This window comes from Trichoplusia ni, chromosome 12, assembly GCF_003590095.1.
Source record: "Trichoplusia ni isolate ovarian cell line Hi5 chromosome 12, tn1, whole genome shotgun sequence".
Taxonomy (NCBI): domain Eukaryota; kingdom Metazoa; phylum Arthropoda; class Insecta; order Lepidoptera; family Noctuidae; genus Trichoplusia; species Trichoplusia ni.
Genome location: NC_039489.1, coordinates 11,365,955 through 11,385,701, shown reverse-complemented (window position 1 = coordinate 11,385,701; position 19,747 = coordinate 11,365,955). Strand labels below are relative to the sequence as shown.

Genomic DNA, 19,747 nt, shown 5'->3' with positions numbered 1-19,747 from the left:
ATATTGAACTCTAACTGCTATTTATTTTCTACCATCTCTGTAACATATGGAATGCAATAAATGATTGAGTATTGAGTAAAAACACCTTAAACACATTTACCGAACTTCCACTTACGTCTACGTAAAAACTAAGAAACTCTTTGATATTCGCGTTTTATCCGCAATACGAATGAAGTCAGATCTTCCAATTAATACGTTCGTAAAAGATTACAACGTTGTTTTTGATGAAGTAATGTTTATCAGAATTCTTGGGAAGATCAGATCGATAGCAGGAAAATGGTGGTCTGTTGAAAAATCTTCAAATGATTAGGAAACGGATATTGGTTCTAATGGAAACTATTCGTTTTGAATAAAGAATGCATTGATTGTAGAAGTGTTAGCAAGTTCTAGGTAAGAAGAGTTTGTACTGTTTTATTTACATCAATTTATCTTCTTGGTATGTTTTTCAATATTTTAATAAAGTATATTATTCCAAGGTATATGTTTGAAACCGATTCAACATTTGGTTGATTTTTTAAATGCACATACAGAATTTAATATCTGTAACATACATTTTAAAAGTACATTTAAACAGTTTCGTAGCAAGAACCTACAAATCTAAGGCCTTACTTAAAAATACCAAATATTAAAAACACTGAAGATACCTTTAAAATACCACAAAACTACTAATACCGCGATACTCAAATTTTACAACAGATACACTTACATTCCTATCTTCTCCCAGGAATGCAACTGACATACCTTCATTAATAGCAGCTCTTTTTATTCTCACTATGCCACCACACGTAGACAAATCGTGTAATATATTTATATCGTTGAAACTTATACGTAACATGCTAATAAATTAGTTTAATTCGCTATAAAAGAGACGGGGCGAATATCTCAGGGATCCCTACTAATATTATAAATACGAAAGTAACTCTGTCTGTCTGTCTGGTCTGTCTGTTACGCTTTCATGTCTAAACAACTGAACTGATTTTAATGAAATTTGGTACAGAGATAGAGTTGACCTTGAGAAAGAACAAAGGATAGTTTTTATCCCGGAAGTTCTCTTGGAAATGCGATATAACCGACCTCGACGCGGGCGAAGCCGCGGGCGAAAAGCTAGTACTACATATATATAGGTAGGTACATAGGTATGTAGGTGTGTCTGTGAGTGTTATGTGTGTGTATGTGTGGTGTTTAAACGAACTGTGAACGGATTTGTAACTAGTGTGACGTATGGGTGAGAAAGTGTGGAGACGGGTTAAAGTGAGAGATTTTATATGTTAGTAATAAATAAATAAATAGGTTATTTGGTGCGGTGTCAGGTTCAATCGTAGTTGAAGTTTAAGACTTTTCTGTCAGAATTGAATTTATGGTTTTAGCAATCATGATGCTTTTTAGTAATTTTAATTTGAGGATAAGATTATGCAATCATTTTTAGTTTGAGTATATTTGTACAACTTTGAGTCATAATGTTTCGTCAAAAGTCAGTTTTTGTACCTATCTATATTGTACCAAATAATTCTTGTTGAGAAATCTTTTCTGGATAAGAAACAGAAAAAAAGTTCCATTGCCTCTAGTTTTCGTACGTACTGAAAAGATACATCTTAAAACATATTTAAAATGCTTGCATCAACCACCGTTTTACGTCACAAACATAAAATATTATAACACTCAAAAACAATGCTGTTAAAATATCGATAAATTTCCTTATCGATAAACCGAACATCTGTCCACGACCATTGTTTACCGCACTCACTCAATTCTCGACTTTAACCTCACAATCTTATAACATAAAATTGCAGAACAAATATTGAAGAGTGCAGTGCAAAAATAATGTTGAAAATAAATTATGATGTATCGTGAAAACTTCAGCACTACGAAACATAAATATCGAACTCACAGCGAATGCGAATTAAATAGATTCTATTTGCATTTGACTTTGTAAATGAGACTTGAATTTAAATATAACATAGCCATACACACAAATAATCATGAACATGTACTTATAGTTAATGGCCGCTATAAGTTAAATTATATATTTATACGTTGGCAAATTATTTTGCGATCGAAACTAATGTGATTTTGTTATTTGTTGGTATTTCCAATCAATTTATTAGGTTTATAAATGTTTTATTGTGAGCTGACTTAGAGATGCAAATTATTTTATTAGCTGTTTTAAAATGTAGACGAATTTACATATAACAGTATTTTAAGAACCGTGCGCCCATTCTTGTCTGTTCCGTGTAAATACTGCGAGCTTTTAAAGTGTACACCTCCATCTTAAACGCTAAGTCCTTTATTCAAATTAGGCTGCTAAGTATCACTTTTTGATCGTAAACGTGCTATAGACAGAGTCCTGATCGCCCATTCTTCATCTCGCCTCTACAGTCTTGCAATCACCAGGAGGCGTGCAAACTTTAACATGTATGATATCACAAGATTTAATTATTTTAAAGATAAAGATAGTATTCCACAACTTTGACACAAAGCCATCTAGTCTCAAACTAATTATAGCTTGTATTTTTATGAAAAATTAATACCCAGACACAGAAAAAAAATATCGTGCTCATTACACAATCATTTGTCCTGGGTGGGAATCGAACCCACGAACTCCGATATAGCAGTCAGGGCCACTAACTACTAGACCAACCGGCATTAGGTCAGACACCTTTTATACATTATTCTAATTACTTCGACTTTGTTCGATCACGTTTACAAGACAATGTCTTGAATAATCTTGAAACCTCATTATAGTCCTGAAATTATAGTCAAAACTCAGCTGAACGTATTAGAGTCGTTCTAATCAGGTTTAATTGCCCACTTAATAGTAATCGCTCGTAATAATAATGTAGCGAAACGAATAGTCGAGTTAATGCTTTGTCACGCGTGTGATTTGAACCCATAAAACACGAATTTGTGCAATTTGCATAATTTGAATCTTTATGGAGTGTTCAGAAATGTCAAGTGATGAATGACTCTTGGCGCTGGTCAGGGTTGGAAGACTTGTTGACCGGTTTTGGTTTAGTCAGTAAGAGTCTGAATCTACCCGTTCTATTGTCAGAGGAAGCAGGTCTCTTAGAGAATTTCCCGTCATACCCAAAAGAAGGGCTAAAAGACTTAGGATAATGAAAACAAGGGCTGAAAGTCAGACACTGATCGAGGAGTTAAATTAAATGGATAAGACGTTCTTAGTGTACTATAACAGTCTTTATCTAAAGCAGTCATTTTAGTAGTAAGAAAAATAGTTTAGGATAAAATCTAATAGGTATATATAATAACCGAAGAATAAAAGAGACTTGAGATCTTACCATCGCATACAAAACAACTTTAAAAATTGTTCATCTACGGCTCACAATTGTAAGCTAGGTACCTCTAAATAAGTAATTCATTCTTCGTATAAAATGGAAGTGCGAAAACTTCACACGTTTTAAGCACTTGTAAAATTCTTTATACGTAACTAACCAGGTGTAGAATAACAACACCTTACTGTAAACTTTACTGCCTTAAGGTAACAGTTATTTGTTCGACATAACTTAGTTAAAATTTTACTGTGACGGAATGGCAATCATAAAATGCGTAGCTGACTGCTTATAAGCGTAGCTATGATGAGTTCCGATTTCATTGAATGGCAGTAAAGATCATAATGTTATAATTCTTAAATGTGTATTTTGGTGAAGGAGTTGTGTGAAAATATGTATTCTGGATGATCAGAGGGAATTTTGGCATCATATTTTTTATAGTAATTTAATAAAATATTTGTAGTTTATAAATCAATATCTTCGAAGAGAGTAGAATTAGTATGTGAGCGAGAGTATGTAACTTTTATTTCTTAGTGTGTTCAGTCAGGTCTAATTTATGTTATTTTTGTAGTCACCAGAAGTTTTCTATCTTTATAGCACGAAAAAGTATATGATTGATAAAAAAATCCAATTTATAATTGTGGATTATGTTTACAACATTGATTTAATATAAGCCAATTATTTTTCAAGTTGTACTTGCACTTAATAAACCCACAAAGCACATGTCAACACGAAAATTCAAGCTTACCTCCACAATTTAACGATCGCTGTACAATTGACAACCGTCGTGTAATTCCAACCACGTATTTGATAGTAGCAACATTTATGGCCCGTAGTAGGAGTTCGCCCAATTGAATAACGATTTTCTGCGCCCGCGCAACCTAGTGATGCGATCCACTCGATTGTTATCGATAAACGGATTGGATTCGATTTATATAGATAGGGTACGTGATACAAATGTTGATTGGATATCGATTCAATGTATCGTTTTGTAACGATTAACGATTTGACGAATATTGTGTATTAGGTACTTGATTTAGCGTGATGGGGAATGATAATTAGATTTAAATTAGGTTGTATCGTGTACTTTTGACATTGTGTCACTGACTGTGTTTTAGTGTCAAATAAACATACGTGTCTGACGTTATAATGTTTCAACGTTATTATAAACGTTTAATGGCAAGATTTTTTTTTAGCGGTTTATAACGTAGCGTACTTACACGATTTTTTTTATTATTTTTTAACGTCGAATAGTACAATAACAAGTCTTAACGTTTGTGAAAAAACCTTTTTTTTATCGATAACACCCCATCTCTAGCTCTCGGGATCCTTATCGATGATTTACAAATTGTTTAGCCGGACAATAGCTATAGGGGAGCTGCGGACCCCAAGGTCGCCAGTTCGATTCCCGGAGACACACTTATTAACGTGATGCGGAAGTTTTTTCATATCAATTGGATATTAAATAATAAGATATAAAGTAAGTGTTTTGTTGTATTTTGCGCAATGTGGGAATATTTTATGGAAACGATATTATAAGGGCGTTGTGAATGCTTTGTTCAAATTTATGTGGGCATCTCAGGATTTTAGTTTTTGTGTAACTTTTTGTTTATTCCTAGAGTGGGGGTCAGTAGGCATTTGTAACGTTAATATGAAGGGACTTATTAATTCAATGGTTTATTGATCACAATATATTATGGCATAACTAATGTGAATTCTAAAGCGTGTAGGTTGAATCGTGAGAATTATTTGACACTTGACTATGTATTTAACTTGGCGTATGTAAATATGTTTCAAAATCACAAAATCAACATTTTAGAAACAGTTCTCAGAGTCGCTGTATATCACCCAAAATTTAAACAAACGAAAATCAAAGTATTTTGTTAAACCACTCAAACCACTAATTCAAGCCCTTAATAATCACATAAGACCATTGAAGGCACATTACTCTTTCAAACATCTAACTCTCGCTACCATTTTGCAGAAACCACAGACAGACAGAAACCAGCTCTCGATGACTCTCATGACCTGTTTACACGATATTATCGGGCGAGTAACTCGACTGATTTAGTTAATTTGTAACACTTACATGTTTAATATGATTTATGGTGAAGTAAGTAGGTCGAGCTGATGAACTTTGCGGAAGCACCAGTTTTCGTAGTGTTTAGATTATGTTTGATTTCTAATCAAAATCGATGGATGTTTATTCCGTCTTTAACAGGTAGATAACTTCCGTTGATGGTTTTTTCAATTTAATATAAATTTCAGATTAAACTTTCTTAAGATTTAGATGTTTATGAAAGGATGCGTCAGCTTTTCGTTTAAAATACAGTTATGAAGTTCGTTCAGTAGGTTAGTAAGTACTTACGTTTAGTAGGTAGAGGCAAATACTAAATCATTTATAACTTTAACTGCTCATTGGCACTTGAAATACTTGCTTTTTATTTTAAATCAATTTGCTGGAATAAGCAGTAGAATAGAAATAAACAGAAGAGATTCTCAAAATAATTTTAAAAAATTTAACGGCTACATCGAAGAGGTATATAAAATGAGTCAGCTACTTCCCTCGTAACTTGCCAAACCACGAATGTAAACGCATCATAAGGTATACAAGATCCCGAAATAACGCTGATCGCACGAATTTGACCTATCGTGTGAACGCACTGCTTGATTACTGGTACAGAACTGTTGTGATATCACATCTCAATATAGGAACACTTTGGTTGAGTTAGGGCTTCTACGAGTATTTGTACCGACTACACTGGTCTAGGCAACAAGTATAGTGCGGTATGTAAACGATGCATAAATTAATTCGTATTGATTGTTGCATATCGATATCGTATTATCTAGTTTTTTTTTTATATTAATGCTACAAAACAAATAACAAATTAGATAAAACTAGTCAAGTGCAAGTCGGACTATTGCAACTGAGGGTTCTGTACCTACAAATGGGTTTAAGAAACACATCGCTGGCTGAAAATGTATGAAAGTAACCTAACGTCATCTGGTATCCCCAGATGACGTTAGGTTAAACCTCAACTGTCTAGATATCACGTTCATGAGCATAGGCAGCGGTCTGTTTTTGCTTACAGAACCGTAAAAAATATACACAAAATACTTCTTAAAATATTGCTTACACCAATTTGCCCAACAAGCATGTTTCTTTTACCAGACGACTAGACATTGTATTGAGTTACAAGTGTTTTATGAAGCCGTAAGTTATCTTAAACCAGTAGTGGAGATAGTAGTGAGTGCCACTTGTGTCAAGTGCAATCCTTTTCATTTATATTTAGGTCTGTTTCAAGGTAGAAGGTTAAGAACGTATGTTTTTACTTGTGATTAGTTGTTAGTTACTTAGGAATAATAATGTTATTCATGTTTTATTCATCGTTTTGTTTTTAATTGGATTGTGTTTATTTGTTAGACTCGTGTGGTGTGATGTCTTTTCATTATATAAATTTATTTTTATTTAATTTCTTCGAACTCTGCCCATTAATATATCATTTAAAAGACGCATTGAACTCATGCTCAAATACCTCAAATATTGATATAAGAAATGTAGTTTTTTTTTCTCTTCATACATCAATAAACGTTACAAGTATTTACGATACGTTTCTTAAAAGTATTTAGTCCAAATAAAATTCCAACTTAATATTCCCAAATCTTAAAATCTCTCCTTACAGTTCCTGTTTCAATAACGAAAAATTGTATTTGTTTACCCTTGAAACCGCACGTTCTGAGGTTACCTGGTTCCCCGTCCGTCTATATATAGCTCACACCCCAAGCCACGGTAACGGACTGCGTATTAAATGCACGGCCACCAAGCTTTATGGGGTACTTTTAACTTTGTACCATCTTGAGTGACTATACTATGTGAATGTACCATGTTAACAAATGGAATAAGATAAAATTTAATTATAGCTCCTCTGTATCAGATGGTCAGAAGATAAAATAACTCGCATCTCTAAGTGGTAAAATACAGGAGATAGGGGTAGGTTATTCCGTCATCAGCCTGGGTTGTATGATGACGTAAAAAGCTTGACTGAAACCAATCCAGGAACAGTACCACTAACTTTGCAGTACAATAAAAAAATTGTTTAGAGCAATTGAGAGTTTTAGAATTATCATCATTTTTAGCTTACCAAATTCGAAAAGGCAATTGCAAATCCAATAGAATAGAAACATAATTTAATTTAGCAATATTCCGAAGACTTCCGTTAACTTCTGTGCACTGCTGTGTAATTCTGTAAATAAGGAACTTAATTTACTTAAAACTGTATTTTATCTTTGTTAAGGTATACGTTTTATCGAGTGAGTTAAAGTAGTGATAAATTGCTCTAATATTGTCAAAGCTTAATTACGTAGCAGTGCATAATATAAGAAAGAACAACACACAAATCACAATTAAAATAAAAGAATATTCAAACAAAAAGCAATCGAAAGGTACCGTAGTCAAGTGCGATCGCTACATCTTTGTGTCTGCGCACGCGCAGAGGTAACGCAGGAAGTTTACCGCACGTGCGCGCTTCCTCGCACAGGATGTTTTAAAATACGAACGCGAATTAACAACGAACTTAGATTGCGAATTTGGAATGTGGATTAGATAGCGCGGTGGCTTTTATAGTTTCAATTATTTATGAAGATTTTTTTTGACTATATTTTTCTGATATATAATGTTTTTTTACTTAAGGAGTTACGATAAAGACGAAGCGTGGTTTTATAATGTTTTGTTAAGTATCATTTTGCTGACGGCTTGTTTAAGTATTTGGTAAACCAGATTAATAAACAATTAACAACAAACACTAGAGTAATTTAATACGGTTATAATTATAATAAATAACAATAAACTATTAATTGTGAGCAAACGTTTCCTTAAAATACATGTACTTTCGATACAATATTTGTGTTTGCTCGCATATTCAATATTCAATTCTATATTATTTTTGTCTATGGGCAAATGTTACTGGTAAGCTATGGGTTACAAACAAACAATACCTCTATCATTGCACACATAACATATACAAATACTTATTTTGCATACTATAATACTCATTTGCGGTGGCGGTCAATTGTTTATTATGTCAATTATGACTACTCTGCGGTTTGCGGTTAGGTGACACAAAATAAGAACCGGCAGAAACTCCATATTAGATGGAACACGAAATGAATGCATTGCTTTCGTCAATTGTCTTGCTATTGGCATATAAATAAACTTTATAGTGGCCCTGTTACAGATAGTTGATTATTTATAATGTTTTTATGGTAAGTTTTGTGATGCTGATTTATAATTAAATGATGCTACGATTAACTTACGCGTAGTCTGGATTGCCCGACTAGTTTCGTACCTTCAGATTTTTTAATTAACTTTTGTGATAGTAAGTTTTGTGAGGATGATTCATAATAAAATGATGGTACGATTTACCTAAGCGTATTTATCTGGATTGCCCGACTAGTTTCGTAGCTGCCCAGGGTCGCGACTGGAATCAACCATTGCATAATTTACTATTAAGTTTGAGTATTTCTACCTTATTTATATAGACTTTTAATTTTGGTTAAGTAAAAATTGGTTAAGTGCATAGCTTAAAAATCATTTCCTTTTTTATATTCATTTTTTCGGGTCTCGGTTTCTTAAATTCAACATGCTCATATTTCATTTTTGTTTTAATCTATTCCTTATCCATTCGTCTATTGGTCAGTTAGTCCTGTCAAATGCCGATTGGTTTCGCCTTCTAGTCGTATAATTAGCACTGTTTGTTTGTTACACAGTTAATGTGATCGCGGTGAGATTTAATTAGATTAGTTCATACACAATGTATATTGATTGCTGATTAGCGGTATATGTACTGCAATTGTTGTGTATGTAATGAAGGAGTTTTAAAAATAGTACTTTGTTGAAGGAGCCTCATGTTTATGGATTATTCTAATACATTCCTTAGCAGTATATGATTACATCTTAATCGCATCTGCACTGTTTAAAGAAGGTAAGAGGCTAAGACTAGGTAAAAGATTCTACAATTTAAGCCCATATTCTTGAAGCAAGGAAAGTATTTTGTCCAACCCTAAAATTTTAGTAAAAAGTACGAGCTGACAGTTCAATTTGACTAGTCTTCTCTTTGAGATAGAAGTACCTATGTTTAGATAGATGCTGTGTATCAACTCAAATTTATAAGCAACAAAAATCACCTGAATTCATGATTACCTATTTTCAATTCATAAATTATTATATTTTGTCTATTTTGAAATAAAACAACACCCTGTACCCATCCATAAAGCTATGTTTACAAACATGAAAAACGAAAAAACCTCTGGTCGCGACATCTGGCGCTCGTGTTATGTAATTATTTGTTTTATGAATACATCTACGTTTTAAACGGTTTTTGTCTTACGAAAATTGTAAATAAACTGAAACAATCGCTTTGGAAGTTAGCTATTAATTAATTTGTTCTGTTATTATTAGGGTAGGTCTAGTATTATAAGTTTGTTACTGGTCTATATACTAATAATATATCTAAGAGAAATCATGTAATAACTCCAGGCCATAGATGACCTAAAGTTGGGCACAGGCCTATTCTCACGTAGCCAAGGTTTGAGCATTGAATCCAGATTTCCACACGATGTTTTACTTAAAATTGTCAGTAATATTTTAGAATAATTAAAAAAGTACGTTCATATATCTTTGAAGGGAATTATTTATATTCAACACAAGCGGTGACATGTAATTGTAAAACTTTTAGTCGCAGACAGGACTTGAATTTCCAAGTAATGACTTAAGAAACCGGTCGTTGTATGTAACCAGTACAAATACCACTAATAAGTATAAATTCTCTTTTTAAACAAATAAAGAAAAAACGACTTGCTTCAAAATGCTTGCTTCCCGAAACATCGCAATGTTTACATTTATAAATAAATCCAAATAACATTGAAAATATATTTGCATGTGTTCGAAACCGCAGCGTTCACAAGCTAACTGAAATGTTTATCAATTGTGAATCAATTCACTGCCTTGTGGCAGGCATTCACCCCGAAAACAAAACACTATCTCCAAAACACCAACATCTATATTTAAAATCTATTTACTGCGAGTTATTAATAGTGGAACAATTACACGGATAACCCCTTCGCTCTCCGAAAAGAATAAATCATTTCAAAAGGGATTGTTGAAAACCAATTTGGAAGGGGATAAAAAGTAGCTAACTCTAAAAAGGTGATGCACCCATATTTATCGGGTTAACCCTTCGGTACTTTGATAAATGGTCTAGGGATCTACCTCTGAAAGGAAATGCTGTAATTGTTGAATAGAGACGGCACGATATAAGAACGGCTTCGTCTCTCTTTTACAACTGCAACATGTCTGCTGAGATGATATCGCCTGTTATATGATCCAACGAATTTTGACTTAAAACAGATATTAAAAAATAGCATATAAATGGAAGGGAAAAATACTATTTTTGTTTATGATTGCTCGTAAAAAGTTAATGTATACATAACACGCGCGTAATTTACTCTCAGTTAAATCAAAATTATACTGACATAATTTTTGTTTACGAGGTTTGCTTTTGTTTCTGGCGTTAACATTTTTAAGTTTATAGGTATCAACCCTCATTTTAGATACGGTGACTGCACGGATAGCCGAGTTGTTTAGGTCACGACGTGTCGCGGGTTTGAGCCGTGCGTAGGATAAGAATTTGTGTGATCTACCAATGCTTGTTCTGAGGCTAGGTGTCTTCGTGCATGTGAGTTGAATGTCTGTGAATTGACCGCGATAAGAGGATTCAATTATTAAGTGCTGGAATCGCTTTAAAAATAACGGTTACCTGGTACGGGTACGGGTAATTTATAAACATGGAGACCACGTGCCACATAAGGACTTTTCGATAAGCCTTGTCTTTAATACTTTCTTTTAAACTCTTCTTCTTCTTCTTTAAATTTTTTCATACTCCCTAAAATAGAGGTTTCCTTCTTCTGAACCAATACATGGAAAAGCTTGTAGTGAACTTATAACTTCTTTATTCCCATCATTCATTTTGCAAACTCATTTTAGTTGATATTGACGTTGTTATTTTTGTTTCCTGAAAAACTACTTTTAGATACTATACTATGCTTTGCAAAATAAACACCAATAGTGCATAATAAATTGTTAAGTTTAAAGCTTTGGGTATTGTTTAACATCATAAATACTGAAGTTTTAATTATTGTTTAGTCTTCGATGGAGTTGACCGGCTCACCTCTGCTAGTCTACTCTTGAAACAACATGTCAGTGTGTTTTAAATCTTTGCTTACTTTCATAATGATTTCAATGGGAGCTTGGTTTTTGAATGATGTGTTATATTGTGTTATATTTGGAGCTACAAGAAATAAGGCCTTAAGTTTCATAGGCCTTTTTTTCAATATTTTTGGAACGACTACCTATCAGAGTTTTACAGTTCAATTTGCTGGGTTAATTAGACAGAACGCAGTGCGTAGCACGCATTTACATGATGTTACAAATAAGTTTTTAATTTAAATCGTAAATATAAATAAATTAGGTGCATATATCTAAATCTATTTACAATTATTATACGTATATCTTATATCCCATGAAACTGGTGAAAAGAATGATGAAAAGAAATCCATTAGTAACAAAATACTCCAACGCTAATAGTCCAAAAAACAAAAGCAACTTACTAAATGTACCAACGAGAGGTGAAATGAGAGGATATAATCCAAGATAAAAACCTCACCCCTTCCTCAGACCACGCCGGTGAATCAAACTTGACTTATTTTATATTCTTGTTTATTTTAATGTTTAAATTTATACGTGCCAACGACCTGCGCGGTGTACTCGATCTTGAGTTATAATTATATGTATTAAATGTTGGGATATTCTGTGTTTTGGTTCCGTATTGGGATGTGTTTTTTTTTTGTATTTATTATGATTTGTTTTAGTGCGATAAGTAGGTATTAGACTGTCATTGAGTCAGATAAGAACATAAATTAATAAATAAATTCATCGCAGAAGATTTGCTATCTACTTTGATTTTCCTAAGCTATGGTGTATATTACGTATATATACATTTTTATTTTTTATTTTATGAAACACAAAAACAATATTTCCTAATCTTTTTTATAGATAATTTGACACTAATAGAGTTAAGGAATATGTTTGTTGTACTTATCAGAGTATAAAAAAATATCTACTTGACAATTTAAAAAAATCAAGACTATATTTACCTAAATCAATTATTACGCCAGTCATCTTCACATTTCACGCACCAACGTCATTTATATTCTCGGTATCCTGAAAAACCTACCAAAACAACTCTAGTGAGATGTCACAGACATTTAGCAATATCCTCAATGGTGATCATCATTGACAGCACCAATATCTCAGCTTCTTAATAATCTTCATCTGACCTCGTAAATCCAACGTTAAAAGCTTGTTTTTTGAGTCATCCTCCCATATTGATGCACATAAATATCTTAAAAGATTCCCTCGTTTTATTGAAGGAGTTTTTACGTAATTTATGTGCGTTTAATATGTATATTGTGCAATTCAATTAGCTTGGATACTGGAGTTGATAGAATGATGTACTTATTTTTGTGAACGATGCGACGAATTTGAACGAACACCAATTTATAACCACTAGGAAAGTTAGAGATGTATCTTGTTAGGCCTGAAATATATTATTCCAGAACCGGTCAGGTGCGAGTCGGTCTCGGGTTCAGACCAAATAGATGAGAGATAAAAATGTTTTACAAAAAATGGTAATTTAACATAATGATGACTGCTCCAATCATATCATGATTTACTCAATATTATTTGTTGTTATTGATTCAATACAAATACATATTCTGTAAAAATGTTAACTGTCTGTATTGAATAACTAAATCGTTTTAAACGAAACCCATTCAAAATTACTGTCTAAGAATTCAGAGTAAAATGAGAATACTTAAAGTTAGCAATAACTAAACGTTGCATTTCTCGAGTTACATAAACTTTAGTACTGAAACACTTTCATTCGAAGACCTACGTTTTGACATTTATTACTTTTAAACACCCCAGTATTGAGGGTTAGGGCCCACCAGCCAATGTGCGCGTGCGCAATGCATTTTATAGCCTATGAATCTTAGGAAGGCTATTTTTGGGGCTACAGATGTTCGGTTCAAGATATTTGTGGCTTACAAATAATTTTTAGATATGGAATAAGTTTTTTTTTTATTTCGGAATTGTTTTGTATCGTTAAGTATTTTCTCACAACCAGTCTTAATATAGAGTCGTGTGTTACCAATGTAAAGAAAAATGGGTTGTGGATATCAAAAAAGCATACTGCATTCAGCTTGTTTCAGCTAATCATATGTTGGTTAAGACAAAGTCTAGTTATTTTTATGTCACGCAATGTCAAAGTCATCTTGTGTTAGTATAACTTAAACGCGTGAAAGCCAATAACTTCATTGTTTAACAGTCGCACAATCCCCTCTACTTAAGTGACGTAAAGAAAACACTCAAATATAAAATGACATTTCCATAAATTAAACGCTTTCATTGACGTCAAGTCAGTCAGTTATACAAATGTCACGTCTAGGAGCTGGCCAAGTTTTGGATTCTAGAACTCATATTGTATGAGTCTTCTTCATAACATTTTGAGTTATTAAAAGCTATGGGTTTTATTAACCTGTAGTATATCGCCCCACCCTCATTCGAGATGGGAATAATAAACAGTACCAAGATTGTTTACTGAGAGTTGCGAGTTCATTATCTTCTATTGATCTCATTTTTTCGTCTATTTTCAATATTTATTAATGTTCTTTTATGTTTTCATGAAGCTTCCTTACTATTTTTTGGACTAAGCGTTTATAAGGATTCTTTATCGTGCTTTCATTTTATAATTCTTATTGAAGTGATCCTACAGACCGTTCTGTTAGAAATAATTATAGTAGGTACTGTTAAATTTCAGTAACGACAACAGATTTTTATTGTTTTTGCAATATACATCAAGTCAACATAGAAATTATTGCTTGAAATATTTGTCAGGTGTTTCGTATGACTGATACCACAGAATATATGTATAATAGTACTACGTTATGATATTGTCAGTTTGCAATTCGCTTTATTAATTTTATCCTTTCTTTTGTTCTAGAATCTAATGGATCCCAATAAGAGGAGTTGAGTTTGTCGGTGAAACATGAATCTCGCCGTGATTGCGTTTTGGCGCGAAATGCCATTTGCCATTACGTTCCTGTTGGCAACGGCGTGTGTTGTTACCGCAAGAGATATTGTTTTAGGTAAGTCCTTTTATTTAAATAGTATATATATATTTTTTAATTTGTTGTGTTTATGTATGTGTCTCCAATCACGGAATAAAACACATTTTCTTTCTTTTAATATCCAGATGTTTTATAGGATTAAAAATATATACATGATTTCTGCTGTTAATGCCTTCCTTCAATTTGCGAGGGTAAATGAATTTGGAGAGATGACCAAGTTCTTCAAAACTTACCAAATTCGCAAATGACATTTAATATTAATTAGTACCGTAAATTACCGAACCGCTATCCAGGCTTGCTTACATAGAAGTGACTGAACCAAACAACAACGAAATTGCCTACCAATCATCATTTTTTGTTCAATGAATCTTAACAACCTTAGCGGCCTATAAATTATCACTTGCCAGTATATACTACTGTTAATTTAATTTGCTAAGGGAAGTATTAAGTACGTGTTGGAAAATGAGGCATTGTGTATTTGTTCCCAACACCCATTACAGCCTAATGATACCCGTTTCACTTAACACCTCTAATAAAGGATGTACCTCTGCTTCCTCTCCATCATTTATTTCAGCAGTTTATTATTCAACTACCTTTATCATTACATCAATTTTCATCGCCATAGGAAGTAACACAGTATAAAATTCTTCTACACAACTTGTCAAAAGACCAACATTCAACAATACCCCAAAACATGCTCAGAATCGTTATAGCCTTCTTAATTCAAAAATCCCGAATTTAGTATTCAAAATCCATCCGTATTAACAAAAATCTGGGTATGGGATATCAAGAATTTAAAATTCTAATCGGTGCCTTGTCAGAATATAAATTGTCTTGTCGAAATCAATTGTAGGGCCTATAGCATATATTTTGGCAATCGGAAATGATTTCTTTTGTATGTTTATTATTCATTGCAGGTTAGCGCCATGTCTAGAACGATATTGTCAAACTGTATGCGTAGGGCTCGATCGATATCAACTACAATCGTTAGTGCTGCGCCAATGCGATTTAAATACGGAATCGAAATCGATACGATTTTGGCAACGCTTTCATTATTCATTCATTTTGTGATGTTTTTATTGGAATGCTCGAATATTTAAATAAACTCGAATATTTCGAGAAATTCTTTGATTACGTTAATATTGTATCACTAATTAACACCGAAAATTATAACAACAGCGGAAAAGGTTATTACTTCACGGTCACAAATCGATTGTTCCTTCCCCAACCCTCTCATTTGGTTCTAATTAGAAGCACCGGATGCCTAATTACATTAATGACCAGTACAATTAGATTCCCAGCTCCCTTCTTAAATCGGAAACATGACGGAGTTTTGTACAGACGTCCGGTTGCCGAAGGTCTGGTTATGTTGGTCGTCTGATCTATTAAATGTAGCGTCCTGTGTTATATTGTCTTGGTACATCATTTTGATTCAGTGATGATAATTTGTTTAATTTGTCGTGATTTTTAGGGTTAGGAGGATGTTATGGATTATTTCTATGGTTAACGCTATTGTATTTTAAATGTGTTACCATTTTTAAGAGGGTTGTCTTTGGAAGGTTAAGTTCATTAGTTCATATTTAAGAATTCGTTTGTTTGACCGCGTTTAGCTTTGAAACTTAACATCAAAAATATTGTTTTTTCATCTTTTAGCATTTCAAGTTTTAATGAACACGAGAAAAGTTCAACGAGATAACTGTCTATTGTCATCATCATCTTCATCAGCCTTGAATAACCCTCTTCTAGCCTTACTTTGTTCAAGCCATTATCTTCTGTCTCTTGTCCTGCACATCCATCCTATTCCTAATATCTTTTTTATAGCGTTTTCCCATCATACCTAGCCTGCCGGGAATCAAATACATCAAACTCAATTCAAACTTGCATTTGCCATTTCCCATTTTGATACTCAAAATCAATTCAGGTATCTCATATTTATCTTTATATTTTTTGGTATAACTCAAATATTGTTACTAACTATCGTAGGAAAGATAAAATTGTGTGCAGTGATGACATTCTGCGAATATTTTTTTCTCACGTTGTCCTAAACAAACATTCATTTCAACGAAAGCATTAAGAGATCTTGATATATTGGTATTAGATAACTGCTACTTTTTGCATTCGCAATAAAAAAACAGGATAGAGGATTTTATGAATCTTTATATTAATGGTAGTTCTGTAGCTAAAGTTAAAACTGACGGGAACATTTTAGATGCATCAAAAATATACCTTTAAGTTTACCTAGTAGATACGTAGTTAGGTGCACAGGTTCTTGAAAGAAGTAAAGGTTGACTGCCAACGGCTTAAAAAAATAATATGTATGTTCATCATTCCCTTTCCCATACGAGGTATCATAACAAAAAGGTAACCAATGGTTTGTTATACCCGACGTCGAATATCTGCAGCCACTAATTCATAGAGGTTCGTAACCTTCATACACACGCGGCTTGCGTGGTCGTTAGAACCTAAAATCGTTTACCATCGGAGTCTTGCGAACATTGTAAAATCGCAAATGGCCTTAGACCACTACAAATGCGAGTTACGTCTACATTTTACCTTCAAAAATGTAAATCAACAACTTAGCAAGCAGCAAGCATTTTTTAGACAGATCTAAACAAAAGGACCGATAAGTTATATTCGAAAAAGCTTTGATCCGAAGTAAACGTCTCGTCGACAAATCAATATGGTACCGTATTGCATACAAATGGTGCGCGCGCGACGGATGTCGGTGCCTTTAGCGTCAGTACTGCCAACACGACAGACGACCTGCGCCTGCGCATCCTCTGGCCCTTTGTAGGGTTGATGGATCGTCGTATTTTTTATGAGTCTTTGGTGAAAATTGCGTGTTCGGTTAAGTTACAAATTAAAAAAGTTGTATGATAGGAAGCTGGTAGTTACCTGATACCAGATTTTTGAGGTTGATTTGTTTAAAATGATAAAGGTTTAAAAATAGTGACAAAGATTAGCTCAATTTCACATTTTGTGTTAGGTTTGGTACGGACTTAAAGATATCATTTACTTGCACAGTACATATCGATATTCATCACATCAGTATAATATATTTCCAACTTGCCTTATAATATTTCCTCATCCCTATAACTGCACAACAAGTACCATACCACATCATATTATCACCATTACCTAACTTATACAACAAACAATCAGAGTCTTCATTCACGTCCAAAGCTTTCCGCCCTACCAGCCCTTAAATGGCATCGCACGCCCTTTGCATTTCTATTACATTGGCAAAATCGTGATCGTCCACACGTGACGTCCTTAGCCAACCTTGGGCATCATACGCCATTTTGTATTCATCTAATGTTATTATGACAACTAAGAAAGTACTCTTCATATTATTTCCACTCATTTTGCGATTCATATTAATTTTATTTATTAATCTTGGCATGCCTGATGCCTTTATTTTTGGTCGTGACAGAATTTATGATGTAGACTATGTTGCGGTTTACAGGATTGGTTAGGTCTAGTTCTGATTATTTATCGAAAGCTACTTTGCTGATGTACTTCTTTTGTATAACTTTGTTAGCTTTATTAATACTCAACCATTGTATTATTGAGTTTTCTGTTTTACAATTTTATTCTACTGTTAAATTCTTTTTCTTGTTTGTAAATAGCTCAACCTGGTTACCAGGATCAGTGATTCGAAAAATATTGTTTTTTATAAATCCGTGGGCACGATTGTTCAAAATTGTTAAATAAACCAGAAGTTTTCTGAATTCGCTATCTCAAATACTTTAATTACTCCAACTGCTACCAAAACAAATCTCCCATTGCCTCATTAGACAAACATTCACAATAACAAATCTCTAAAGTAAATTTTTACATCACTAACAGGCCAGTATCATAAACGTCCCATTTTTACAGCCCATGTCTTTCGCACACAATTTCTCTACCGCATTTAATAGTTCCAAGAAACATGTAATTAAGTGAGACATAATAAATTTGACATGTACTTAAATCTCTAGCTAGACAAACAAATAAACCTAACCTAAGAGGCTCTTGAAATTTTCTACCGAAGTGGAGTCAATGCTTAAAATGCCGTAAATTTTTTATAGTTCAAATGAAAATAAATAGTTTTTCACCGTGTTCCATTTAGACGGTTCGCTATAAAAATATTTACAACACGGAGAGAAATAGACTTCTGGAACATATTTCGTAATAAATAATTTAACTGGATTGTGTAGGATTCCGAGATTCCGTTTGCACCTATGTCTGCGATGTGATTCAATCTCTGCTATCGTTCTGCTCCAGATGACTTTGATTGGTTTAACCTTGGTACTTGTTCAGCTTCGTAGAGAATTACTAAACTGATCTTAAATGTTGAATCTGTTGCTACATTTTCTACTTTTGAGATTTGTACTATTTTAGTTTTACCTTAGTGACCTTATGCTTATAGATATTTATTTTGTTATATGGTAAAAAATTGAATGAATTTATTCTGTAATAATTGGTTCAGATCTACTACTTTTTTTTGTAAATTCACATTAATATTGTCAGCTTACCATACTTTCATCGAATACCTAAGCAGTAGATGTTTTTCTCTTATCGGCCGAGTAGAATTACGAATTCTCAAGCATTTATTTGTGAATAGTTTTCAAAAAGAAAATACAATCTATAAATACCTCGCTTCCACGGCATTCTAAGCCTAGGGCTGTAATAATTATTTAAAGGGCCACTCAAGCTCTTCGTGGCCAGTAAATAATGCCAATTATTCAACTTGATATATTCTCGCCAAATAAGTGAAACGTTTGTAGCGGTTGTCCCGGGGAAATTTGTCAGGACCGCGCATAATCTCGGATGTAACTCTAAACTCATAAATAACGGTTATTTTCTCTCCAAATGAGACTGAATTAATTGGTGTTTTGCAAGAAAATTGCCCCTTTGATGTATTTTGTAAAGATTATAATCGGACAGTATAGAGAATTATAGTTGGTTTGCCGTTTGAAATATTGTGGTATCTAGAATGGAAGTCGATAATTATTGATCAATTATCTACCTCATGCTGTTTACCTGGCACTTATTTGCACGACCAACTGAAATATTTAATGTTAATTGATCATTTACTTGAAACATGTCATAACTATAAAGAGTAGACTCATTAACACGATAAATGGACTTTTATAAAATTGTATGGTGTTACTAGTGTAAAAAAATAGCTAGCTATAGTTTATGACTAAAAGCCTACAATGAAGAAAGGTCAT

General features: G+C 33.3%; 1 protein-coding gene across 1 annotated transcript in view; it reads left to right on the top strand.

Annotated features, from left to right (window-relative positions):
* The window catches only part of LOC113499713 (fibroblast growth factor receptor homolog 1-like), a 93,315-nt gene that overhangs the window by 21,900 nt on the left and 51,668 nt on the right, over positions 1–19,747 (top strand). The window contains exon 2 of the mRNA XM_026880282.1: positions 14,405–14,549. Coding sequence (XP_026736083.1) covers positions 14,450–14,549 — 100 coding nt within the window. The 5' untranslated portion in view covers positions 14,405–14,449. The remainder of the gene's footprint in view (positions 1–14,404; positions 14,550–19,747) is intronic.